This window comes from Alligator mississippiensis, chromosome 5, assembly GCF_030867095.1.
Source record: "Alligator mississippiensis isolate rAllMis1 chromosome 5, rAllMis1, whole genome shotgun sequence".
Lineage (NCBI taxonomy): Eukaryota > Metazoa > Chordata > Crocodylia > Alligatoridae > Alligator > Alligator mississippiensis.
Window position 1 is genome coordinate 95,434,177 of NC_081828.1, and position 24,995 is coordinate 95,459,171.

General features: G+C 43.0%; 1 protein-coding gene across 7 annotated transcripts in view; it reads right to left on the bottom strand.

The window, feature by feature from the left end:
- The window catches only part of CTNND2 (catenin delta 2), a 1,263,346-nt gene that overhangs the window by 763,024 nt on the left and 475,327 nt on the right, over positions 1-24,995 (bottom strand). For all 7 annotated transcript variants that reach the window (XM_019483895.2, XM_059728600.1, XM_019483890.2 and 4 more), the window contains one exon: positions 1,385-1,497. In XM_019483895.2, coding sequence (XP_019339440.1) covers positions 1,385-1,497 — 113 coding nt within the window. The remainder of the gene's footprint in view (positions 1-1,384; positions 1,498-24,995) is intronic.

A 24,995-nucleotide genomic window follows, 5' to 3' on the forward strand; every position in this document is an offset into this window, starting at 1 on the left:
ATGAGATACTTGAAACGTCAGAAAAAAACGGATACTGGAATAAATTTCAGAATATTTATTAATAAGCGGGTTTTTTTTATATACTTTTTAATAGAATGGCAGATTTTGATTCACCTGAACAGGGGAACGATTCTTTGTCCCTATTTTTACTGAACTTATAACTTTACCCCTTGGTTTTCTATTCATTATTAGATTTAGAGGTTTTCCTGTTTTTTCTGAAAAATACTGCCTACTTGATTCAGAAACCATTTAAATTGCTTGAACTGATAAAGTTATTCATAGAGTAATGATATTTCTGTACCTTTTTTGGTAAATGTAAACAAAATTTAATCTGATTGACATTATATCCTTGATTTCTTCATCTTAGAAATCATCAAGCATATTGCTTCAAATTATGCAAAAAAAACTGTATTTTGTACCCATATAATTTTTTAACAAAATAATATGCTGAAATGTTTAGAGACTGAAGGAAAAGTTTTGTTGATTTCTTCAGATAACTTATCCTACTGAACCCAAATTTGCCTTTGTTTGCTATGAGATCTGAAAAAATGTATTCCTTTATCTCCTCAGCCAAAAGCCTTATCAAGTAGCCCTACTAACTTTATTGGGATTACTTATATGCTAAAATGTTTGCAGTAAACATTCCACTTTCTTCTTCCTTTAAGACTGATAAAAAAAATACTTGTAAAGCCTAATTAACATGTGCAAAACTATCTATTTTCAGTATGCCACTTAATAAGGTACAATGAAGCTATCGTTATAAACAAATTTATATCTGTATTATTAAATTTTCATGTCAATGACATTTTAAAATGATATTAAAATTGATTGTAATAAAAGTAAAACTGTGAGATCTTAAGATGAATTTGAAGAATGGGGAAAACTGTGCACTTAAAATTATGTGTGTGCTGTTGTATGTTAAATGCCTTGCCCAGGAATGCAGGTATATTTTCAACCTTTATGTCATGGTCTGAAGCACTGTCCACATTTAGTCAGTCACAAACATGGCAACTCTCTATTGCCAGACTGCCACTGCAGCCCAATTATGAAGTCCTGGCACCACCGACTTTGGAAGAACTTTACCCCATTTTTTAAATTTCAAACAAAAATAATATTAAAATTGCTTCAGAAGATTATAGTGAGTTGTTTCAAAACTCCTGTACGTTTTGTTCCTGAACAGTTTTGCTAACAATTTGCTGCAGAGTCGTCATCTTAACAGAACAGATAAAAGTAAAAAAATCAGGTCACTTAATACATATTTTCAACAGTCAACTAAGTGCTCACAGTTCCTGGTGTGTAATTTGTCACATAAAGATGATCAATACAATTCATTATCAATGGCCATTCATTACAAGGACAGAGAAACGAGCCATTAGCACAGTACCTAATGCTGCTCATGCTTCCGGTCTCTGATCCGAGCTTACATCTCTCCAGTTGGCTGGCAACGATCTGGCGTTCAGCCTCAAGTTCTCGAGTCAGTCTCTCAAACTGCAGTTCCTGAAACACAAACACAGACATTCTCTCTGTGATCTCTGCAAAGAGGAAGAATTTCTGCACATGATGTTATATAGTTGGTGAAAGACTGCTATGATGACAGCTTCTGGGAAAAGGGTCCCCCCCACGCTCTCTCTAACAGGCTGCCAGTTCAAATTTATGCAGTAACACCTGCGGATTCACTCAGAATTCTGGTCAAGTGCCTTGCAAATGTAGTTTATTTAAGCTGGAATTTTCTAATGAGCTAAATGGATTTTGCTTCTTGTCAAATTTTTATTCATCTGTTTCTTTAAACAATGTTCTCAGATGTTTTTACTAAGTTGATACAAGTACAGGCAACCCGCACTTAATGCCATTTCACTTAGCACTATTTTGCTATAATGCTTATTCAAAATTGATACCTGATTTCACTTAGCATGCAGCGAGTTTTGTTATAATGTTCATGGTCGCCATCTTGGGTCATTAAAAATAATTGTGGTCACCATCTTGGGTCATCAAATACTTTCGGTTTCACTTAATGCTCATTTCACTTAATGCTCGGTTTTTCAGGAACCAATTAAGAGCACTAAGTAGGGAGTGCCTGTAGGCTATAACATGAGGATCTTGTTAGACCCCGACTCCATGCAGTGTCCAACGACTAGACAACAGTCCAATTGCTCATGGATCCTGGTACTCATTAGCCAGAGCAAACACCAGCACACATTGTTCACAACAGCTTTATTCAGAATGGAGACAGCTTCGGGTGAGCTCCCTCAGACACCCAGTCTATGAACATGGGGAGCAGCCTTGAACAATAGATTTTCCCCACATTTATACACTTTGGTTCAAGTTCATTAACATTCACTCCACCTTCATCCCTCCACTTGTTCCACCCATTTCTCCCATCTCAAGTTCCGCCTCTGTTTACTGTTTGCTTCATTAGCATGGAATTGCCTATGCATTTCCTTCATTTACATGCCTTTTTGCTATGAGCGCATGTCTAAGGCCATGAACACTTTTCTTTTGGTCAATGGGTGGATTCTGGATGTTTCTTTATCAAACACCATCCACCCTTTTGCATATCTTCACCTTGGTTTCTGTTCCAGGTTCTACCATCTTCCACCTTTTTTGGGCCCCTGTATCTTATCTCATTCCTTACTGTACTTGGTTCACAGCACACAGACCTAATTGCTGCTTTTTTCCAGAAAAATGGTTAATACAATTAAAATGGTTACCTAACATAAACAAAATCTTATATATAAAAGCTATATATATATATCACAACAATCCTATTATATGGTTAAAACTACTTGCCTAAGCATCTGCAATGTTATTTTAATACACCATTTTGCCTTGTGGTCAGCAGCTTTTGCTGAGACACAGGTTAAAGCCTTGTTCCAGCTGCAGATCCAATGCTCCCCAATAATCCGAATTATTGACACCCTAACAGATCTGAGGACTTTTTAAATTTTTTAAAATATTCAGACTAGCCCAAGGAATCTGTAGGGCTAGGGACAGAAGTTACACACAAACTGGTTTAAGTGATCAGAAACTGGTTTAAACCTGTAACAGAACAGAAGTTCAGTGTACATAAACCATTTGAAGAATAGCTATAACTGGTTTAAGATAAACCTGGTTGAATGTAATATCAGACTTAACTAATTTAGGTCAAGCCAGTTTATGAAACTGCTGTCCCAGACCCCTTCTTGGTTCAAGTTAAATCAGAGGTCCAGCATTTTGCAACCCTGGGCTGGGCTGTCTGCTCCAGAGAGCAGGGCTGGCCCCACCCCTCTGCTCCTTAGCTGGAGTCCAAGGGCTGACTCACTAGCCAGCTCACTGGCCTCCCCAGGCAAACCACAGCTGAGGTCTGGGTCCAGGAAGCTTAAACTTCCCTTTCCCTGAGTACAGAGCTGCCCTGCCCTGCTTAATTTACCGCTGGCTGCGACTGTGGACTATAGATCCAAGAGGCACCTGGAAGCAGGAAGAAGGAGTGATGAGCAATGCTGCAGAGTTCTGCTACTGTGATTGTGGACTGCAAATCCCAGAGACCTTGGGGGCAGAATGAAGACAAAGCAAACACACAGCCCATGCTGGCTATGTGTCAGAGAGCCATGCTCTAGCACTTCCCCCCACTTCTGGCTTGAGCCACTGCAGGCATGTGGCTGCATTTCCGGAATCAAAAGTGAATGTCTATTCATCTGTTTATTGGCTCAATCTTTGCTGCTTAAGCTAAACTGCAAAGGCTATATCAATTCAGCCTCAGGCTTTTTGACTATCTGTACTTAGCCTAGAAGACAATATATGGCAAAGAAAGTGTTGGTACTCAGAAACATATATAGGGGGAGGGGTGTGCATGTTTTAAAGCATAAAAATTCCGAAAGACCAAAGTAAATTTTCAACAAGTCTCCCAAACAGCACTGCCCTCCCTTTCTGCCTTGGTTATCATTTCTAATTTGTTTTTGTTTTAGTTTTATTTTTATTTTGTTTGTTTGTTTTTTAAAGCTGGGAAGAGTCTGCAAACGCTGTTTTCCTGGTATGTTGGGTTTGCCAGAGGCTAAAGCAGAAAATATTTGTGGGATTCTCTTGTTAAAATGTTGGCAACATATCACCAGTACATCTGTGTGTTCCTGTGCATATACAGTATTTCTGTCTCTCTTCCCCACCACACACACAGCAGTTCCAAACAAATTCAGTGCTTTCACACAACAAGAGCTCTGTGTAGTGTGATGACTTATTTAATAGTGTACTGCATTTATAGCCAGGATAATCCATTCCCATTACACATAATATAAAAACAAAAAAAGAACAATCAAATATTTGAGTTACTCTTATACTTGACTCAGTGAAAACACTGCCCAATTATTCAGTTTCCTATCTCTCCATTGTTGGTCATGGTAACTATTAATAAACCAACTAATTAAAATCCTGATTAAATGGGCTTTGTGTTCAAGATCTGAAGCGCTCTATCATGACTGTCAGTGAAACTGTTTCTAAAACTGAAGAGCCCTCAGCTAACAGCCTTAAAAAAAACCCTATGCTTTGTTACTGGACCTGTGCCCTACACAAGGACACAATGAATTTCAAGCACTGAGTTTTGTCCTTAAGGCCAGCCTTGAGCTTCCCCCAACAAACCAGGTGTGACAATACAGCTCGCTGAGCTGTTTTGGAAAAGATCCCCCCCCACCACTAGTTTCCTTTGGCTGGCTTGCAAGAGATGGGCTCTAGAAAAAGAGGTGCCTCCTGCCCTTATCAAAAGAAAACAAATAGCAGCACAGACCATTTGAGGGAAGGAGGAAGTAAGGGTGACTCAGCTAGTCCTGTGCCATCTACCTATCACATTAATCCCTTAACAGAAGACAAATGGCACACATTCGTCAAACTACAAACAACATTTGCATCCAAAAACAGTGAAGCAGTGTCCATCTCTCCAGTTCAGCTTGGTTTTCTATCCCTGTGTTATTTAGTAGGAGTCACAGAGCACAAAGTCTTGCAATGAAAGAGAGGGAAGGAATGGGAGAGAGGAGAAAGAGTGCATTTGAGATGGTTGGTGACATTTGACAGAATCCATTTTAAGTATTTGTCAATCCACTTAAGACAGGCATGGAAATGAATACCAAATAGCAGGACTGCATCACAATTCACAGGACATCATTCTGTGGCAGAAATAACTGTGTATGAATCACATTACACTGACCCAAGATAATAAAAAATAGTTCTGCACTATTATACAGGTACTGTGTTTAACCTTAAAGGTTGCTATACTTCAGTGGCAGATTAACTGTCTCCTCCTAAATACATGAAAAGTTGGAAGAATTGAGATTCCTAAACCTAGAGACTAATGAGAGAGGATATGATAACAATTAGGGCTGTGCTGGACTCCTCCCAGGGGTGAGGGCCCCCGATCTGCCTGCTGGATGACTAGGCTGGTGATGCTGCCTGGGCCTGGCACTAGGTGCAGCCTGCACCCAGCACCAGGAAGATCAGTGCTGCTGCTGGCCCCAGTTGGCAACACCAGCCTCCTGTCATCCACACCAGAGCTGAACTGAGGAGGGTGCAGAGCCCGGGGCAAATCAGCTCATGTGGGGACCTGGCCCCGCCCTGATCCCAGGGTGGGGGCAGGTCCCTGCATGAGCTGATTAGCCCCAGGCCCCATACCAGAGCTGACCTGTGGAGGGTGCAGGGCCCGGGGAAAATCAGCTCATGTGGGGACCCGCCCCCACCCCAATTCTGATCCTGGGGAAATCAGATCTTGCAAGCCCCTGTCCCTATCCCAGGGTTGGGGCGGTTCCCCACATGAGCTAATTTGCCCTGGGCCCTGTACCAGAGGAGGCTGGGGCCAGTGGCAGCACCGATCTTCCCGGTGCTGGGTGCGGAATAGCCTATGGGCAAAACGTTGAAACAGCATCAAAACAGCTTCAACAAAATGAAACAGAACAGTGCTTTTGAAACAAAACGAAACTCGAAACAAAACACTGTTCCATCGAAACATCAAAACAGAAGTCGAAGCGGAACGGTGCTGTTTCACACAACCCTAATAACAAGAGTTAAATTTCAAGGAAAAAGATGTAGAATAGGTAAGAAAAACTCTCTCGCTATGAGGCTGATTAAACATTGGAAGAAGCTACCCAGACAGGATGTTGAATCCCTATCCTTGCAAAAAATGCAGGCGAGACAAACAGTTGACACAAATGGTTTAAGACAGACATGATCTTGCCCCGAGCATGGGGTTGGACAAGATGACCTCCTGAATTCTCTTCCAACTCTATTTTTTTATGATTCTATCATTCATCATTGTGTGTATTTTGCTAAACTTCTTGGCACTTACTGGAGCAACATTAAGATGGCTTCTGTCAGCTGTTCAGAGAAAGTGGGGACCAGGGAGGTTTTCCTACACAAACTCTTGCCCAGAACCAGACATGACAGTCATTTAACAGAAGACTGACTGAAGTAATCCCACATACAATTACAAGTATTGCAGGACATTGGGACTGCATTTGGAAAGAGCTGAGGTGACAGGAGGATGTGCCACTTAGCTTAGTGCAGGAAGGTGTTAAATCTTTTGTACTGTGATGGAAGCAGAGTTACCGATGTATAAGTCTCTGCAGTACATATTGACATTTCAAAAAGCTGATGTGGGAGCTGGAGCTACAGAAATTAGAAATAATTATTTATGTTTATATTTGACTGGAAAAAAGGTACCACCCCTGGCTCAGTCATTTATCTTAACATGTACTTTGTTTGTAAGCATCCTCTTCACTGGTTCATTTCTTATGGGTTCATCATCACAACGTCATGACAGTGTTAATCTGAATCTACTGAAGCATGCTGTGGTTTCAGAATTAAATATTAAAAAACCATTGGTAACACAAGTTTATGCAAATGACATTCAAATTGTTAAGACAACTGCACAGTGATGGCAGTTTTGCATATCTGTGCAGGCTATGCTGCAATGTTAGGATGAAACTGAACAAAATCATATCAAATTCCAGTCTCTGGAGACAACACTGCAGTGGCAAAGGTTGCCACAGTAAGCACAAAGACAGTGCATTGCTGAAATGACCATTATGCCAGTTTAAAGCACTTTTCGACAGAAAGCAAGAACAGAGAATGTGTAAATCACGACAGCAGCAACCAAGTGGAATCACAAAGACAGCCTGGAAAGGATGATGGCATTGTAACTCCAGGATTATTATGAAAAGATGAAGAAAAATTGTTTAAAAGGTGGGGAGGGAGCAGGGCTGGTAGAGAAATTCTGAAGTGCTAAAGGTGTCACTATAAAAGGTTAAAAGGAGAAAAGTTTTAAAAAAATCAACAACTAAGGAAACATTTTAAAAAGGAGAAAAGTCCAGCCTGATAGAGACCTCCATTTGCTCTAGGAAAGGTGATAAGCAGATGTGCTTAGCTGTGAGAATCTGGTTATGGAGCTGGGGTTAGTTCCTGTTTTTAGCTGCTGCCCACTGTCTTTATAGCTGCTGCCCACTGTCTTTATTGCTATATCTAAGTGTTGAGGTAAAAACAGGTCAAAAGAAAAGGGGAGTCCCTGAAGTCAGTGGAGTTAGTCTAACCTGCAAAGCTTGAACCAATTTGGAGGTGGATAGACATTCCCTTTTCATTCCAGAAATGCAGGCACATGCCTGTAGTGGCTCAAGCGAGAAGCCGGGGGGAGCTAAAGCAGCCCTCCCCTCCCTTCTACAATGCTGAGCTGAGGGGGTTGTGTGGTCAGGCCCCAACAGGATGCTCCAATTAGGGAGGGGCTCCCCCACCACAGCAGCCCATCAGGGAGTTGATAACACAGTATTTATCAGGCCATTAATAAAACAGAAGCTACTCTCATTAGTTCAAGCTCTTCTTAAACAACTTTTTCCAAGGAAGGAACCAAGAGTCATTACCAGCTACCTGTTGATTATCTCCAAAAAGCCCTAAGCTAACACTGTGCTGTCTGCCTTTGTCCTGTCTGCTACAGCACAGACCATAGCCAGCATGTGATATGTTGAGAGGTGTCTCTGTCAGGCAGAGGGGAGGGTGTAATCACTTAAACCCGTTTGTGTGTAATGTCTGCCCCAAGGAAAAGTGAGAACAATTCTAAAAAAAACACAAGTTCACCCAGGAGTGGCTTTGTGTTTTTCCAGCATTCTTCAGAACCTAATACTTTATTTAAAGAAAAATTCAATTCAAGTAAAAGGAAAAATAAAATAAAAAGGTTTAGCTCATGATTATGAAAAATACCATTTACAAAAACTAAACCAGTGATAGGTGATCATTTGAATCTGCAGATACAGAAAACAACAGTACTAAATTAAGGATAGGCATCACTAGTGAGATGAATAGGGAAAGCCTAATTATGGCTACCAAAAGAAAAAAAAAATGGATCTCAAGTTCAAATACTTAACAGAAAGATTTTAGCAGCACACATTTCTTGTCCAAATACTCTGGGATTGTGCAAAATTGGCTTTGTCCTCTGTTAACTTAGTAAGCAGGATAAATTGTGCTCTTAATTAGTGTTACAATATAAATACATATTATTTTACATACCTAATTATATCATGCATAGTACTATGAGTCACAGCCCTGTAAACTCTGAATGGAGTGATTTCTTAAGAGCTCTCTTGGCAGGAAAATCTCCTGATCCTCTCAGTCTCAAAAGCCAAGATGATGCGAAGCAATGAACAATGCACCCTCTCCCTTCTAGAAACCAGCACATTTGAAAAAGTTTAGCTTTGCAAGAGACTTCCATATAAGATAAGACATGTCAGTCCATCCTATTTATGGAAATTGAGCAGAATGACAAGGTGACAGTTAGTTAGTCATGTTAATCTCAAGTAAGGCAGGAGATCAGGTAGGTACTATATTTCTTAGAGACTACCAGTAACAGGAACAATGCCTCAGGGGTGGCTGTGATTCTCCCTGATGGCCACACAGATCTTGCCCTTCTTCGGCTCCCTGGGTACCCACACTTTTCTCTTCCCTACCATGCCTTAATGTAATTTGTTGCTTTGTAAAAAGGGAGGTTGTCTTCTGGTCCCAGAGCGAGCCCTTCTCCATCTTTCAGCCAGTAGGTCCCTCACTGGTCTCAATCCTGCCTCCCAAGTGCTACTGAGTCCCTCTTGGCCACATGCCTTACAGATGTTATTGGTTTTTCATTTGAGTGGGGCACCTTGTCCCCAGTACCATATGAGGCCTCTTCAGGCTTTCAAGCCCTTGTTGGGGCCTCTGTCTTCCTGGCTTCCACCCCCTTTTCTCTAGCTGGGCCTGTCAGCCTAACCCCTCTGTACCAGGCCTCAGAGTCTGGGCTCCAGTCTTTTTCTCACCCCTCTCAGGCACTAGGCCCTTATCTCCAGTTTTGTACCTCTTGGTTTCTGGACTCCAAGCCCCAGTTTCACCACACTTCAACTCTGGGTCCCTGGACCTGGTTTCACCATACTTGGGCTCTGGCACAGCCCTCCTGGCTTCAGGTCACTTCTCTCACAGGCTTTAACCTTCCTGGCTTTGGCCTGCATGTGTTTTGAGTCTGGCCCCAGTAGGGCCCCAAACACCCTTGTGCCCCTTGGGCACCACTGCAGCTTGCCCCCTGCCCCTGGCATAGGCACTCTTGGTCCACCTGTTTAAATTTTAAACCAAAACACAAGCCAACTGTCTACAACTAAAAATATCCCCCCACTGCACCATACTTTACTGTAAGCCATAATTCTTACTTATAGGTTGCAGAGCAGCTCAGGTGCCAGGCAGTCCCTTGTCTACAGCCATCTTGCTACAGAGCTCTTCTCCCTGCTTCCTGAGGGACCACACTGACTACCTGATCTCAGGCACTAGCTTTATGTACCTCTCAAGCCCTGCCCTTTTTGGGCAGATGACTACAGCCACACACAGGGATTTCCATTCCAGGCCTGATTATGTTTGCTTTCCCCAGCTGCTTGTGGCTTTGTTTCTGGGCTGCCTAGAGATCTGCCCGGCACAGCTTACTGTTTTTCTACTATTTCCTGGGAGAGCCACCCCCTATCTGTGTGGCTACCAGTCTGCCAGTTTCCTGGCAGCTAGCTCATTAGCAGTTACCCTGATTCCTAGCATGATGAAACTATGTATCCCTCATACCAGCTGATACCTGGTTACCATCTGCCTCCTCCAGCCCTTGCCATGGAAGCTGTTTCTTCCTCCTTCCCACCATAGTCACCAAAGGGTCTTTTTATTTCTTTAAGTGTCTTTTCCCTAATTTTTTTATTCTCAATTTTTTTTTTTGTTCTCAGTTATTCTTACTTTTTAATCTCCTGCCTACCTTCCCAATTTCTTCGGCAGTTTCCCTTTCACCATGCTTGCCTCTGCAGCAATACGCTCACTCCCACACGGCAACTGCTCAAGTAGTCAGAGCAGTAAAGTGGAAAGCTCTGAGGGTCAGGCTAGTGCTAGAACTTCCGAGAGCTTTCTAATTTCACGCCTTTCCTCCCACTGCTTTTGGAGCAGTGACAGAGAGAGGACATCAAATTAGTGAGCTTTCTAACACCTTAGCACTGCTGCACATCAGAGCACTTTACTTTTACTCTGTATTAAAGCTAAACAACATGGAGATGCGTGGTATGTCACAAAGTAGGTGGGGGGAAAACAGGACCACAGTGACAAACACTGACACTTTAGCAAATTCAGAAGCACCGTTGTGGTGGTTTCAATTCCCTGCTCCACTTGACTAGTTGAAATAAGAATGTTTACAAAGAAAAAAGTGAAACATTTATTTGAAACAAGGTTAAAAATACCAAACAGCACACACAGGAAAAATGAAACACTTTAAAAGATTATTCCATAAAAGCCTATGGGTTTAGAGGCTGAATTTTCTACACATAATGAGGAAGAGTTTTTGCTAATTATGGTAAGAGGGAGGGAATGGGCTTATGGCAAGCAGTTCAACAAATCTACCCCGCTGTGCCAGGGTATGTATAAACCTACAGGTTAACAAGTATTACCTGAACTCCACTAAGAGGCATATACAACACTCATATGTGGCACTGCCAATAGGGAACCTGATGCAAACTGGAGATTTTTGTTTTGCAAACGGGACTTTTTTGATATGCCCCTAAATGGTTCATATTTGTGGTTAACAGGAAAACTAAAAAAAAACCTAAAAATGGGTGGATGTCAACATTTAATTTCCATAAACTGAAAATTATATTAAAAAAGTCACTAGTCCTTTGAAGAAAAGCTTTTTGTCAGTTTTTGGTACATTGATGGATTTGGTCTCACCTGTTCTTTTCTCTTCAGCTTCAACATATAGTCCAATGGGTGTTACAACCTGCTGGCAACATCAGCTGCAGAGGCATCAGGGTGCCTTGGCCCACCACAGATAGAAGGACCAACTAAAAATGACTTTAAGTACTCCTACAGATTTCTTCCAATAGCCCATCCCCACTTTCCCCCTTTCCCTGTCCTGCCAGAATTCTCTCTCCATCTTCAATTCTTTTCCTCCTCCTTTTGTCCTGGCCTTTCTGCCCTCCCATGCAACTCTACTTTCTACACATACTTCCCACAAGGAAGAAACCTCTCTTGGTTATAACTATGATTCGACCCCTTCCTTTATTTGGACTCTAGTGTACAATTAACTAGTCAGTAACACACATGCACATGGCCTCTTGGTTTTGAAATTATCCACAATGCATTTTGCCACACAAATTCAGTGACACATCAGAGCCAAGCACAGAGACAGCTGAACCTCAAATGAATTATAACTTAGAGAAAAGCATTGCAAAGTACTTGACACACAAATGTAACTGTGTTTTTGTATATATACTGTTCCACTGTGGATTTGCATACCCGCATTAGGTATGCAGGATGGGAAGGTTCAAAATAGTTAGGAAGGGTGAGGGTTCCGAGGTACCAACGGAAAAAAGCTTCTGGGCTATGACTGGAAAGCCCAAGGGGATCCCAGATTGAAGTTCTCCTTTTCAGAGCATTCTTGCAGAGCCTCATAAACCCTCACTGGTGAGAAACAGTCTCACTAGTAAGACCCTGAGCTGCAATCCAAGATGGGCACCTGCAACAGTGATCCCAAACAACAGGCAGCACATCTCAGACACCCAGCTGTGCTGACAGTGGCAGCAGTGAACTGGATGGCACAAGGCAGCATGAAGCAGCAAAGCAGTGACTTCAAATGGTGGCAGGCAATGCTCCCCAGAGCAACAGCAGAAGTGCTGTCCCAAAGAGACAAGAGGGGATGAGTCAGAAGGGGGCATGAAGTGGCTTACCCCAGCACACACCTAGGTTTACTCTAGTAGCAGTACTTCCAAACAGAAGATAGGGGGTCAGGACCTTCCCATCAAACCGAAAGAATCTCTTCTTCTTTTTACTGAGTGCAGTAGCAACTTCTCAGATGGTGGAAGCTCTCAGAAAAACTGACACCAAAGGCCAAAGACCTTGTAGTCATGGTTGTTTGTTATTTGGGTGTTTTCTTTTATTGTTTGAGGTATTATTTAGTGTTTTGGGTGTATTTAATAGTTGGGGTATGTTATAGTTATTGTTTGATAAGGTCAAATTATTTTCTTTTCCTCATTTAACAGACTTCTATATACTGCCAGTATCCAAATTGTGAGTGGGAAAGTTGTTCTTCTAGGACCCACAGTAGCGTAAGTTTTCCCAGGTTGCTGGAAGGAGGCTTGAGCCAAATTTGAGCACAGAACTTATACTGACACCAGGGCCTAGCAGAAATTACAGAAACAGACATACACCTCACTCCCCACCTTCCAACTGTGCAAGAAACTGTGTTAATGCAACCTAATTTCTTATGAACTTAAAATAGAAATCCTAAAACACCATAACTACAGGTGAGTAGAATGACTACATAAAAAGAGCACCTTGCTACTAAGTAGATCTGTTCTCTGCTCTGTGCTCATTCATGTTCCTAAGTGCGGTCTTAAATAAAGAAAATAGATGTTTATTATTTCTTATATATGTTACCACTGTAGAAACAGTACAGTTGAGAGATGGAGAGTTTAGTTCATTTCTCGTTCCACATGTAATACACCTTTGCTGGGTGCAGGTTATTGGTTGTATACTCAGAAAGAGAAATATAGCATGTACAATGGTAAATTTCAAGGTCTGCGGCTAGTGGCACTGATATTTTTATTTTAAAAGGCACCCATCTGTAAGTCACCAAGCGCCTTCTCCGATTCTTTTTCCCTTTGAACCAGTAACTCTTGCAGTTTCCCTGTGTTTCTGATTATTTGCAACATTCAGCTTGACACACATATTGAACATGTCTGGACAGACTAGGTTCATCCTATTACTCCATCTATTTCAAAGATTGTTGTGTATGAATACAGATGAAGGGTCATGCACAAAAATATTCCAGCACCCTATCAGATATTATTTTGGTCAATCACATAATTTACATACTTTCCACTATTCATAAATACTAAGATTAAATGAGTTTCAAGTAGCATTGCCTAAAAGCTGGGTTCCAGAACTGCATATTATAAAAATTTGCAGGTTTTCTGCCATTTGGTTCAGTAGCAGCAGCAGCTTACTTTAATAACCCAATAAATGCTCTTAAATGATTCCCTCTATTTTATAACTGTTATTAAAATATAAAAAGAGTAAGGCTAAGAAAAAAACAACACAAACATTCTTTCCTCTCTCCCTCCCAGAAATTCAGCAGATGGAGGAAATTCCCTACAGATCTCTATTGTCCCCGATTAGGAGAAAAGCAATTAGCAATAAAAATGTGTTAGTTTTCAAAAGCACCATTGTGATCTCATTCTCCTGATTTCAATTTGAATAGCTTTTCTTAGGAACAAAAATAAAAGGTTTCATCATGAAAATATAATGATCTTCTAATACGATTATCTACATTAGTGAAAAGATACATTTATTGTCACAAACCAGAAGTCACAAACCATTATGTGGCAATTTTCTATATTGGAACAGATTTATCATCCATAAGATTCTCATATTTGGGCCTTGGCTTCTGCTTCCTCCAAAATCAAAGATAAATTTCTCCATTTATCCTAAAAGCAGCAGCTTCAGGCCTCTAATTCTAAGACTAAAAATCATGCTAAATGATATTACCAAGCTAATTATACCAGGTAGAATGTACAATGTTGGCTCTCAAATTAGAGAGATGCATTATACACCTTCCCTATTCCAAAACTCCCAGGCCTCATAAAGGTTGCAGTTTGGCAAAAGTTCTCAAACCGTGTTCCACAAAAGCTCTGCTTGTCCAAAGAAAGCTGATTTGGCCAAATACTGCTGAACTTCTGCCTCATTTTTTGCTGCTAAAATACATGAAATGCAGCTAGAATACCTTAAGAGTTACCTTAATATTTTCCCACATAAGCAACTGCTGTAGGTTCTCCATGAAGGTTATATAGCGGAGAAGTATCAATGAAACAGTCCCCTCAGTTAAAAACTGAGATTAGACCATGAAGCAGAATGAAGTCATACAAGGTCAGTGGTGTAAAATGTCATTCTTCACAATTTGTCTAGGGACAGACATTCAAAAAGCCTAAGCCTGAATTGATTCAGTCTTTGCAGGTTAGTCTCTAACCTACTTATGCTAAATCAGTTTGTAACCATACAGACATCCCCTCTAGACTGAAAAAAAAAAATGCAGGCACATGCCTGCAGTGGCTCAGGCTAGAAGCCAGGGGGTGTGCAGTGCATGAATCTGTTGATGATACTGAGCTTTTCAATCTCCCTCTCCCTGGCTGCAAACCAGAAGGGGGCTGATAAAACCAGTGTTATCAGCCCATCAGCAAAACAAAGCAGTTCTCATTAGTTCAAGCTCTTCTTAAGCAACTTTTTCCAAGGAAGGAACAGCTACCTGTTGATTAGCTGCAAAAAGCTCTAAGCTGACACAGTCCTATCTGCCACAGCACAAACCATAGACAGCATGTGGTATGCTAGCTAATGCTGAGAAATGTAAGGCCGAGGAGAGTGGGAAGAAGCAGGGAGTGGTGAGGGGGAGGATGCAAGACAAACCCTATCGTACGTGCAGTCTCTGCCAGAGAAAGAGCCAGGGAGCAAAGGGGAAAGGCCAGACATTGCATAAACTGCTTTTACCCAAATTAGTTAAGTCTGATACTACATTCAACCAGGTTTATCTCAAACCAGTTTCAGACATTTTCAAACTGGTTTACGTGCATTGAACATCTGCTCTGTTACAGGTTTTATGCAGTTTCTGATCACTTAAACTGGTTTGTGTGTAATGTCTGTCCCTAGCCTTTGTGTCAGGAAAACCAGCATGGAATTTGTCTTATGTATCAGGAATTGAAAGCAACTTCACAGAAGGTATCATAGTATATGCAGCTTAGGCCCAAATAAGCATTTGCATTGAACATACTAAATGCATCAAAATTATTTTTTTGCAAACCAAGGCTCTATGCTGCATGGCAGCACTAGAGTTGATTTTACATAACTCCCCCTATTTTTAACAACCAACTCCTTTCCTTTCCTCAGGTATGTCTCCTTTTCAGATCTCTCTTTCTCCACCTTTGAATTTCCCTCCTATTTGGAGTGCAGTGAGGACTCAGGCCTCTGCATGCTGCACTTGGCAGATATTAAATGCCTCACATGCTACTGCTGTTGCCTCTGTTACAACAGCAGCATCAGAGGAAACTATTCAGAAATGGTCAGTTTTGAAGAAAGTCAAGAAGCCTGCCAGCAGGGAGGGGAAAAACATTACCACTTAGCCAAAGTCTCCCCAGACAAGGGAAACTGGAAGGGAATAGAAAAAAGAACAAACTTGATCATGGTCCTTATAGAAAAGTCAGGACCCTGGGAACTTAGGGCACCAGCACTCAGCAGAGCATGTTCCCCTCTGGCTGCTTAGATGGGAGGTAGATGAGAGAGATTTCAAGCACCTCTTCTTTGTCTTACCTCCAGATCACATGATGGTTGAAGGGATCAGTGGGAGCCAACTTCTCTGCTGTCCAACAAGCAAACAGCTAGCCCAGTCGGGGATTTCTCATGTACATGTTTTCTGTGATTCTGCAGTGAACATGTGTGATTGAGCTCTCCCACAGCATAGGTATGTAGAGCTGTTCAAAGTGTAAGCAATGTAACCCCAGACCATACAAAAGCTTCCTAGCTTGTAGCTTCATTACTAACTTGAACTCTAGACCAGTGGTGCTCAAACTTTTTGCTCCATGAGCTGTATGGACTTGGCCCAGTCCAGCCACACAGAGTGGGCGTGGATGTGTGGGGAAGGGGGAAACCTGACTCACATTCAGCCACATGGATCGAGGGGGTTTGGCCCAGCCCCAACTCAACCCCAAGGTGGAAGAGGACTTGGCCTGGCCCCAATCTGGGCACATAGGGGAGTGGGTGTGGGTGGGGCTTGGGAATCTGGCATCAGGGGACAGTTGTAGTATTAAATGTCACTCCTCCCACACCACCAAATTTTCCAAACTGTGGGGAGCTCCGGAGACCAGATGCCATGGCTCTGTGCTGTTGAGAATCTCTGGAGTTGAGCATCTCTGCTCTAAACCATGTCTATCAAAAACTTGAATCAAGACATGCGACCACTCAAGCTATTTAACAGTGAACGTCCACACATGCGCCATATGACTAGAGGTGAGAAGTTTCTAAAGGGTTTGAATTCTCAACCTTGATGAGGTCATGACCTACTTTTAAGGCCTGGGAATGTGCAGTGTATAATGGTAATGCAACTGTTTATCAGTGTTGATATGTTAATCACTAAGGCAGTTATGATCATGTTGCTTGTATCGAGTTGAAATAGTTTGAATTGACTGGTCCTTTTAAGTATTGCCTAGGTTTGAATTTGATTGGGTATTGTGAAAAGGGAGATGATTGAACCATTGGGTAAGTGACAGGTGGTGTGATTAAAAGACTATAAATCCTGTTCAGAGCAGCCAGCAGGGGCTTGGGCTCAGCCTCACTCCCACTCAGGCTGGACAGTTCTGAATCCAGGTTCTCGGGGTGTGGGAGTTTGTCAAGTGCAGGTTCCTTCCTGTGACCTGGTTGTTGGGAATCTACAGTTGGCTAAAGGATCACCCTTTCCCTATTTGAGGTGCTGAATACCTAAGCAGGGAAAAGCTAGAAATCTTCAGGGACTGCTGACTAGGCCCAGGGTGTTCTTGCTGCCATCTGTGGTTTCTGGGTTGTCTGTGAAGTTGCAGAGCAGTTAACTGAGTAGTGACTGAAGCTCACTGTAATGTGTAGTTGATTGGTTGTGTGACCAGGGACATTAGGTTTGGGATGTGTTTCGGGTTCTTGTCCCACTGGGTGTATTTTATTGTGTTGTGGCTGGGTGTTACAGGAATATTGCGTTGGGAATTTGTTGTGCGGGTTTTGTTTCATAGTTTCTAGGGTTGGAAGGGACCTGAACAGATCATAAAGTCCGACCCCCTACCCTGGCCAGGAATGAGTGCTGGGATCATAATACCACAGCCAGATATCTATCCAACCTCCTCTTGAAGACCCCCAAGGTAGGGGAGAGCACCACCTGCCTTGGGAGCCCATTCCAGAGCCTGGCAGCCCGAACCATAAAGTAGTGCCTCCTGAAGTTTGTGGCCATTATTCCTTGTTATCCCAGGTGGTGTCTAGGGGAACAGAGCCTCACCTATTTTCTGCTGGTCCCCCCTGGTGAGTTTATAGACAGCCACCAGATCCCCTCTCAGTCTTTTCTTGTGGAGGCTGAATAGATTCAGGCCCTTTAGTCTATCTTCATAAGGCCTGGCCTGCTGCCCCCTGACCATGCAAGTGGCCCTCCTCTGGACCCTCTCAAGGTTAGCCACATCCCTCTTGATCAATGCTCAGGGAATTAACTTACTTTAATGCCCTGAACCTGACTACCTGTGGGTCATAGAGGATTAATGACCCTCTGGATTCATTAGTTAATTGGCATCCCCATGGACAGTCCTTCAAAGAAAGCCGAACCACTTTGTTTTGTTTTGATTTAAGAATAGCCATGCAAACATTAGCAGAATTAGATCGGCCTGGGGTGGTGAAATTTAGCATTTCCAAACACTTTGACTAATTTAAAAAACTTTTGGATTCTTGAAATTCAATTTAGGTATGTACAAATTTTCAAGGAGACTGGCTTGGCTTCATACGTATCCAATTCAAATCTAAAGCATATGAGTGTACATCCATGTCATAGCATCTTGGTAGCCAGATCTAGGTCTTAATTCAGGACAAAATGTCTGGTGGAGGGGGCTTATTCCACCACTTGCCCCAGGAACAGAGTGAGCAGTGGCAGCCTGGGCAGGCAGACCCCGCTGTGGTGCCCTGGAGGCAGGGGAGAGAATAACTCCGCTCCCTGCCCCACACCTAAGGGGCCCTGCCCACACCTGGCCACTGGAGCAGCAAGCATGGAGCGACTGTGATGGGGACAGTAGCCACTGTCATGGTTTCCCCGAGCTGCTGTGGACCGCAGTGGTGGTGCGGCAGACAAGGCTCTGGTCCCCTCCAAGCCCTGGTACTGCTGCATGGAGTCTGTCACAGTCCTGCCCACCTTGCAACAGGGCCCCTCTGCTGGAAAGGAGCTATCGCTCCCCGACACTATGACAGAGGCTGCTTCCTCCATCAAGGGCCCTGACCCGTCGCCACTACAGCAGCCGGGAAGGGGCGTGGCCAGACACTGGCCGGCAGGGCCCCTTAGGCAAGGGGCAGGGACAGAAATGATGCCTCCTCCCTCTGGCATCCACCGGAAGGGGCTTATTCTGCTGCTTGCCACATGCAGGGAATGAGTGTGGCGATGGCGGCCGGGGCAAGCAGACCAGGCTGCAGTCCCCCCAGGGACAGTGGGGCAGAGGGGGGAAAAACCCCCTCGCTGCCCACTCTGCCTCAGGGGCCATGCTGGCTAGCTGCTGCAGCAGTGGGGGGGGAGCACCCGGCAGACTCAGCTCAGGTCCCTGCTGATGGGACAGGGAGGTGGGCAATGAAACCCCTCTCTGGCGCCAGACCCTTGCCCCTGCCTGTCCCTGCTCAGCTGGGGAGCAGAGGGGCAGGGACAGCCCTGCTGGGCTGGAACAGAGAGCCCTGCCCAGAGAGCATGCCAGGATTCTGGGGGGACTCTGGTTTAAGTTAAACCAGGAAGGGGTCTAGGACAGACATTGCAAAATGGGTTTGAGCTGAATCAGTTAAGTCTGATACTACATTCAACCAGGTTTATCTCAAATCAGTTTCAGCCATTTTGAAACTGGTTTATGTGCACTGAATGTCTGTATTGTTACAGGTTTAATCCAGTTTATGACCACTTAAACCAGTTTATGTGTAATGTCTGTCCCTAGCCAAGAATACTTATATAGTGCTATCCTCCGTGAATACATCAAAGAGGGTCCAGCTGCTTGGATCAACAAACACTGAATGCTGGAAGGATCATTTGTCTCTATTCATTATTCACCTCCAATCTAAGCAAGTATTCTGATCCAAAAATATAAAATCTGCCCAATCTACCTGACTAGCACTATCCAAGCAGCGATCCAAGGTGGCTTGTTAGTCCCTTTTCTAGGGCACCTCCCACCCTTTACTTTCAAATTCCTTGCAAACCAAAAGTGTTCAGTCTGGAACAGCCAGTACCTACACTATCTACAACTGTATCTATAAGGCCAAAAGAAAGGCTAGTCCCTGTCTGTCCTCAGTGCCCATGTATTTCAGATTGCACAGTCCCAGTAATGAATCTAGGGGATGATATAATGGGGAATCTACAGGTACAAGGTAACCTAGAGGACAGTGACCATCAATTGATTGAATTCACTAACTGGTGAAGGGTGGGTAAACTAACCAGCAGAGCTGAAGTGCTAGACTTCAGAAAGGCTAACTTCAGGGTGCTCAGGAGATTAGTTACCAAGGCATTAAAGTTCAAGAGCATTGGCAAAATGGGGGTCCAGGAAGGGTGGCTGTTCTTCAAGGGAGCAATCCTACGGGCGCAGAAGGAGACAATCCCACTGTGCATCTTGGTTGAACAGGGAAGTCCATGAAAGCCTAAGGGAAAAGAAAGAGGTATACAAGCTGTGGAAACAGGGGGTAGGCTACCAAGGAAGAGTATACCTCCCTGGCTTGCACTTGCAGGGAATCAGCTAGAAAGGCCAAAGCAAGATTAGAACTTCGGCTGGCGACAAAAATTAAGGACAATAAGAAGTCCTTCTGCAGGTATATAGGGAGCAAAAAGGAAGGCACAGGTTAGCACGGGACCCCTACAAGACAAACTAGAGCAACTGGTGACAGAGAGGGGAGATAAAGCTGAGCTCTTCAATGGATCTGTATTCCTAGACACAGACCAAGACAAATATCCCAATTGAATCATAGACAGACACAAGAGGGACACCAGCCCACCAACTGGGGGTAAAAAGCACCGTGTTCAAATTCACAGACGACACTAAGATGTGGGGAGAAGTGGACATGCTAGAAGGGAGGAAAAGGCTGCAATCGGACCTAGACAGGTTACAGGGGTGGGCAGATGAGAACAGGATGGGTTTCAACACTGACAAGTGCAAGGTACTGCACCTGGGGAGGAAGAACCAGCAGCATACCTATAGGCTGGAGAACTTCCCTCCTGTCAGTGCAGAGGCAGAAAAGGATCTTGGAGTCATTATTGATGCCAAAATGAACATAGGCCAACAGTGGGGGGAAGCAGTCAGGAAAGCCAACTGTACCTTGTCATGCATCTACAGATGCATCTCAGGCAGGTCCAAGGAGGTGATCTGTCCCCCTCTATGCGACACTGGTCAGGCTGCAGTTGGAGTACTGCGTCCAGTTCTGGGCACCACACTTCAGGAAAGATGTGGACATCATGGAGAGGTTTGAGAAGAAGGCCACCCGCATGATCAGGGGGCAACAGGGCAGGCCCTACGAGGACAGGCTAAGGGATCTGAACCTGTTCAGCCTCCACAAGAGAAGGCTGAGGGGGAATCTAGTGGCTATTTACAAGCTAGTCAGGGAGGACCAGCAGGCATTGGGAGAGTCCCTGTTCCCTCGAGCACTACCAGGAGTGACAAGAAATAATGGTCACAAGCTGGCAGAGGGTAGATTCAGGCTAGATATCAGGAGGTGCTACTTCACTGTCAGGGCGGCTAGGATCTGGAACCAACTTCCAAGAGAAGTGGTGCTGGCTCCTACCCTGGGGGCCTTTAAGAAGAGGCTAGAGGAACACCTCGCCGGGGTCGTTTGACCCCAGTACTCTTTCCTGCTATGGCAGGGGGTCGGACTTGATGAGCTGCTCAGGTCCCTTCTGATCCTACCAACTATGAAACTATCCCTAGATGCAGGAGTCAAGGTAGATGTCATCTACCTAGACTTTAAGAAGGCCTGCAATATGGTATCTCATTCTGTTCTCATAAATAAACTGACAGGCTCTGATGTAGATGATTACATGGTCAGATGGGTGGCAAATTGGCTTAGGGGTTGCACCCAGAGAGTGGTGGTGGACAGGTCAATATCAACCTGGAAAGATGTGGGCAGTGGAGCCCTGCAAGGCTCAGTCCTTGGACTGGTGCTATTCAACGTCTTCATCAGTGACTTGGATGAGGGTGTGTAGAGCACCCTGGCCAAATTCGCAGATGATACCAAATTATGATTGTGGTACTACGTGGCTGGTAAGGCCCATTAAATTTCTCAGGGCAAAGTTGTTGGCATGTCAGCTCAGAGAAATTATGTCATGGGATGCTCTGAGTGCACTCACTAAGCACTGCACATCCTAAGACAGGATTCTACAGCTCAAGATGGATATCTCTGGTTACGACCTGTAACAGAGCCCATCAGAGAGAATACAGCATTCCCCCTCAGTAGACACACTTGAATATAAAGGCAGAAAAGGTAGGAAGGGAACTTTGCTGCAGTGACTGGGTGGATGGAAGGGGAATCTTTCATAGAAGTATCAGAGGCTTCAACCATTTTCCATATATACAGACAGGTTTGGAAAAAAGAAAATCTAGTTTCTTCATTGGGCTCTTTCTCAAGAAAAAAGAGCAATGTTGTGGAAAGGAGAGAACTCTCATGTATGTGAGCTCCAATATACAAACCATCCTCCCATTATGCAGCATCCCACCTCTCTACTTCAGAGCAGTTTCCAGTTTCAGTTTTCTGGGAAACATACACCAGCATGGAACCCATCTACGTTCCACAGCATCATCAGTTCCCAACAGGAGGCCACACACGCTTTAAGTGACTTATGTAATCACAGAAAAAAACCTTATGTGAATTAGCCTAAACCATAACCATGAAAATGATCAGTTAGTCTTCTTGCTAAATTTGGCATCTTGATTATGGCAGAGGGGAATCTAAACTTCTGTAGCCTTGTTCATATAAGTATCAAGATCATTTTAGAGTTCAGTTTGAGCTGACCTCATCATCTGGGATACAGTTTTGATCCTGTTATTTATTGTGCTCTCAATTTTTCAGACACCCTGAGAAACAGCACAATGGGTCTACTGGGTATACTACGCCATGCTCTAACTACCTGTTTAATCAGACAGAGGAGATGGCCAGATGTTTAGGTAGTACCAGTGCACTGTGTGACCCAGCCCCAAGACAGCATTCAAAGTTATTTGTGAGCACATCATTTAACCTGCGAACCTCTGCTTAAAATTAAGCCACACCCAGAGCCCTCACATGGAAACTCAGGTAAAACTAGGGGCTAGAAGGGACACAATGACGTCACCTTAATTATATTCTGATATTCATGAAAGATTAATCTTTTGGTATTTTACAGTTGTGGTAACTGCTGAAAATGCTAACTTTTTAATGACAACCTCTGTATGTAAATTATCTAATTACAAATACTGACAACACATAACTCTGTTGAAAAATGAATTTAAAAAAAGGTTTTGAGCTGCTTAAGAAGAAGAAAAATTTATACTTTGAAAAACGTTACTCTGTACGCAGAATAATGAGGTCTCATAATAGATACTGGATCTTATTTACTGAAATTTGGTGTTTGATTCAGATGTTAATTCCATGCTGCATTAAATGAACAACAGATAAAACCCCTTTTCTTTAAATGCTTGCATCAGCTTCAAAGTTGCAGTTTGATACATTTTTGAATTAACCTTACAAAGCACGGAATTTAAATTTGCAAGCTGTGATGATTCAGAATTTTAAAAAGTTCCTGTGGTGGGAATGAAAAGAGGATGGTCTAATGTGGATAAAAGACATGAAATAATCTATTCACATTTGCATACTAACAACAAGGCCTTTTGATTGCAGGATAGCTGGATTCACTACCAATTTTATTTCTGTTTAAATATTTTATGCATAAATGGACTTTTGAACTTATTGGATATTGTTGCTTTCTCATAATTATTTTCCTTGGGAATATATCCAGTAGTGGTCACCTTTAAAATCTACCAGGTTTGTCAAATAAACAAATACATTCCATCTCAATAATTACAGCATTCACTATACTCCTGGTACATGCTAGGATACTATAGGCATGGATGTAAAGTTATTCATTTAACAAAGCCAACTGGCAAGCTTTTAAGGGTAACCAGTAAAAGCGGGTTATTAGCCATCTCTGTTGCTTGGCTGCGTATGTCTGGAGTGTCCTTTCTCATGTTCTTGTAGCAAGAATTATCTACTAGATGCCAGCAACCCAAAGGAAAATGCAATTCACCACATTACAGACCAGCTTGGATCTGAAATCATATCAGACTGGGGGGGGGGGGGAATAAGATTTAAAACTAATCAGAAAAGATGCAGAAAATTTGCAGTGAAGACATTGCCCAATTTCCCCGCCCAAGCAGGTGGACTATCTTGTAAGATAGCAGCAGCCTACAGCAAAACACTATTCTGAAATAGAGCCAGCTACATTGCAATAGTATGATAAACTGCATTAGAGTGCTTTCAAGTACATGCATCCTTGTACACAGAATAATCCTAACATTTGCCCACACTTTTCCAATATTTGATTGATGCTGTTTTGATCTGGTCTTAATAATAAGCACGTCTCCTGAACCTATGTAGTGCAGTTTCCATCAATTGCAGTTACACCTGCTGAAGAGGGAAGAGCTGATCAACTTGTCTCCCTTGGTGCTGAACTCAGCCAACAAGCTGTTTATGAATCCAGCAGATGTTTCTGCATTTTGGGCCAAATCAAATTTTAAAACCATTTTTTGTTTACTTTCAGTGGGGAAAAAGAAATAGAAATGGATTGATTTGCATCACCGTTACTAATCTCAACTGGCCTATGACCTAAATCTTGAACTAGAGACTGTACAAGATGGATAACTGAAATATTACTGCCCTGAAGCTGCACTGTTCCAAGGTTCCCAAGTTGGTCAAAAGACACAGGCAAAGGTTGTGTGGGAATGTCAGTATTTTAATCCCTTGATGATTGTCATTTTTCCAAATTTCCCTTTGACTTACAGGCACAATGCACAACTTAACAAAAAAAACCCCAGATCCTCAGGCAAAAAAATTAAAGTATAGACAGCTAGCTTTTTTTTTTTTTTTAATATTCCCAGCAAGGAAAAAATAATAATTATGGATGGAACAACAGGTTTGCAAATAATTCTATGCCATAGTTTGAAAGAACATGTGCGTGACCAATTACGAATCCCATCTAATTTTACTAATGATATTTGTACCTGTTATAATTTGCAAGAATTAAAACTTCTATTCTGAGGCAGAAAAGAGACAACCTCTGCATAGCTGAAAGTCTGATGGGACAATGGGGCTACTGGTCAAGCTATTGACTTTAATAACCCTCCACCAGCTGGACCATGAAAAGTACCAGCATATAAGGAGAAAGAGGAAGGAGGAGAAAGAGGAAAAGGTATTGCAGACTGAATTTAAAAGACATAGCCTCTTTAACAAGGGGGAAAGACCTTTTCAGTAGAAGGAGAAGGATTCAGGGAAGAGTACAAATGTGTGCTGTTTTCCTACCACTTGGTAACTCATGTGCTTTCTAAGAATCAGGTATGCCTAGAAATTCCTTTACAAAACATGCACATTTCTTATGTCAATTTTCATATGATCACAGAGGTGTTAAATTACATATTGTGCTCACAATGCAAGGGATCTGATGGGAGCACATGTGAAGGTCTGCAGATGTTTGGAGGGTAAGTACAGGCATTAAAGCAGGACAG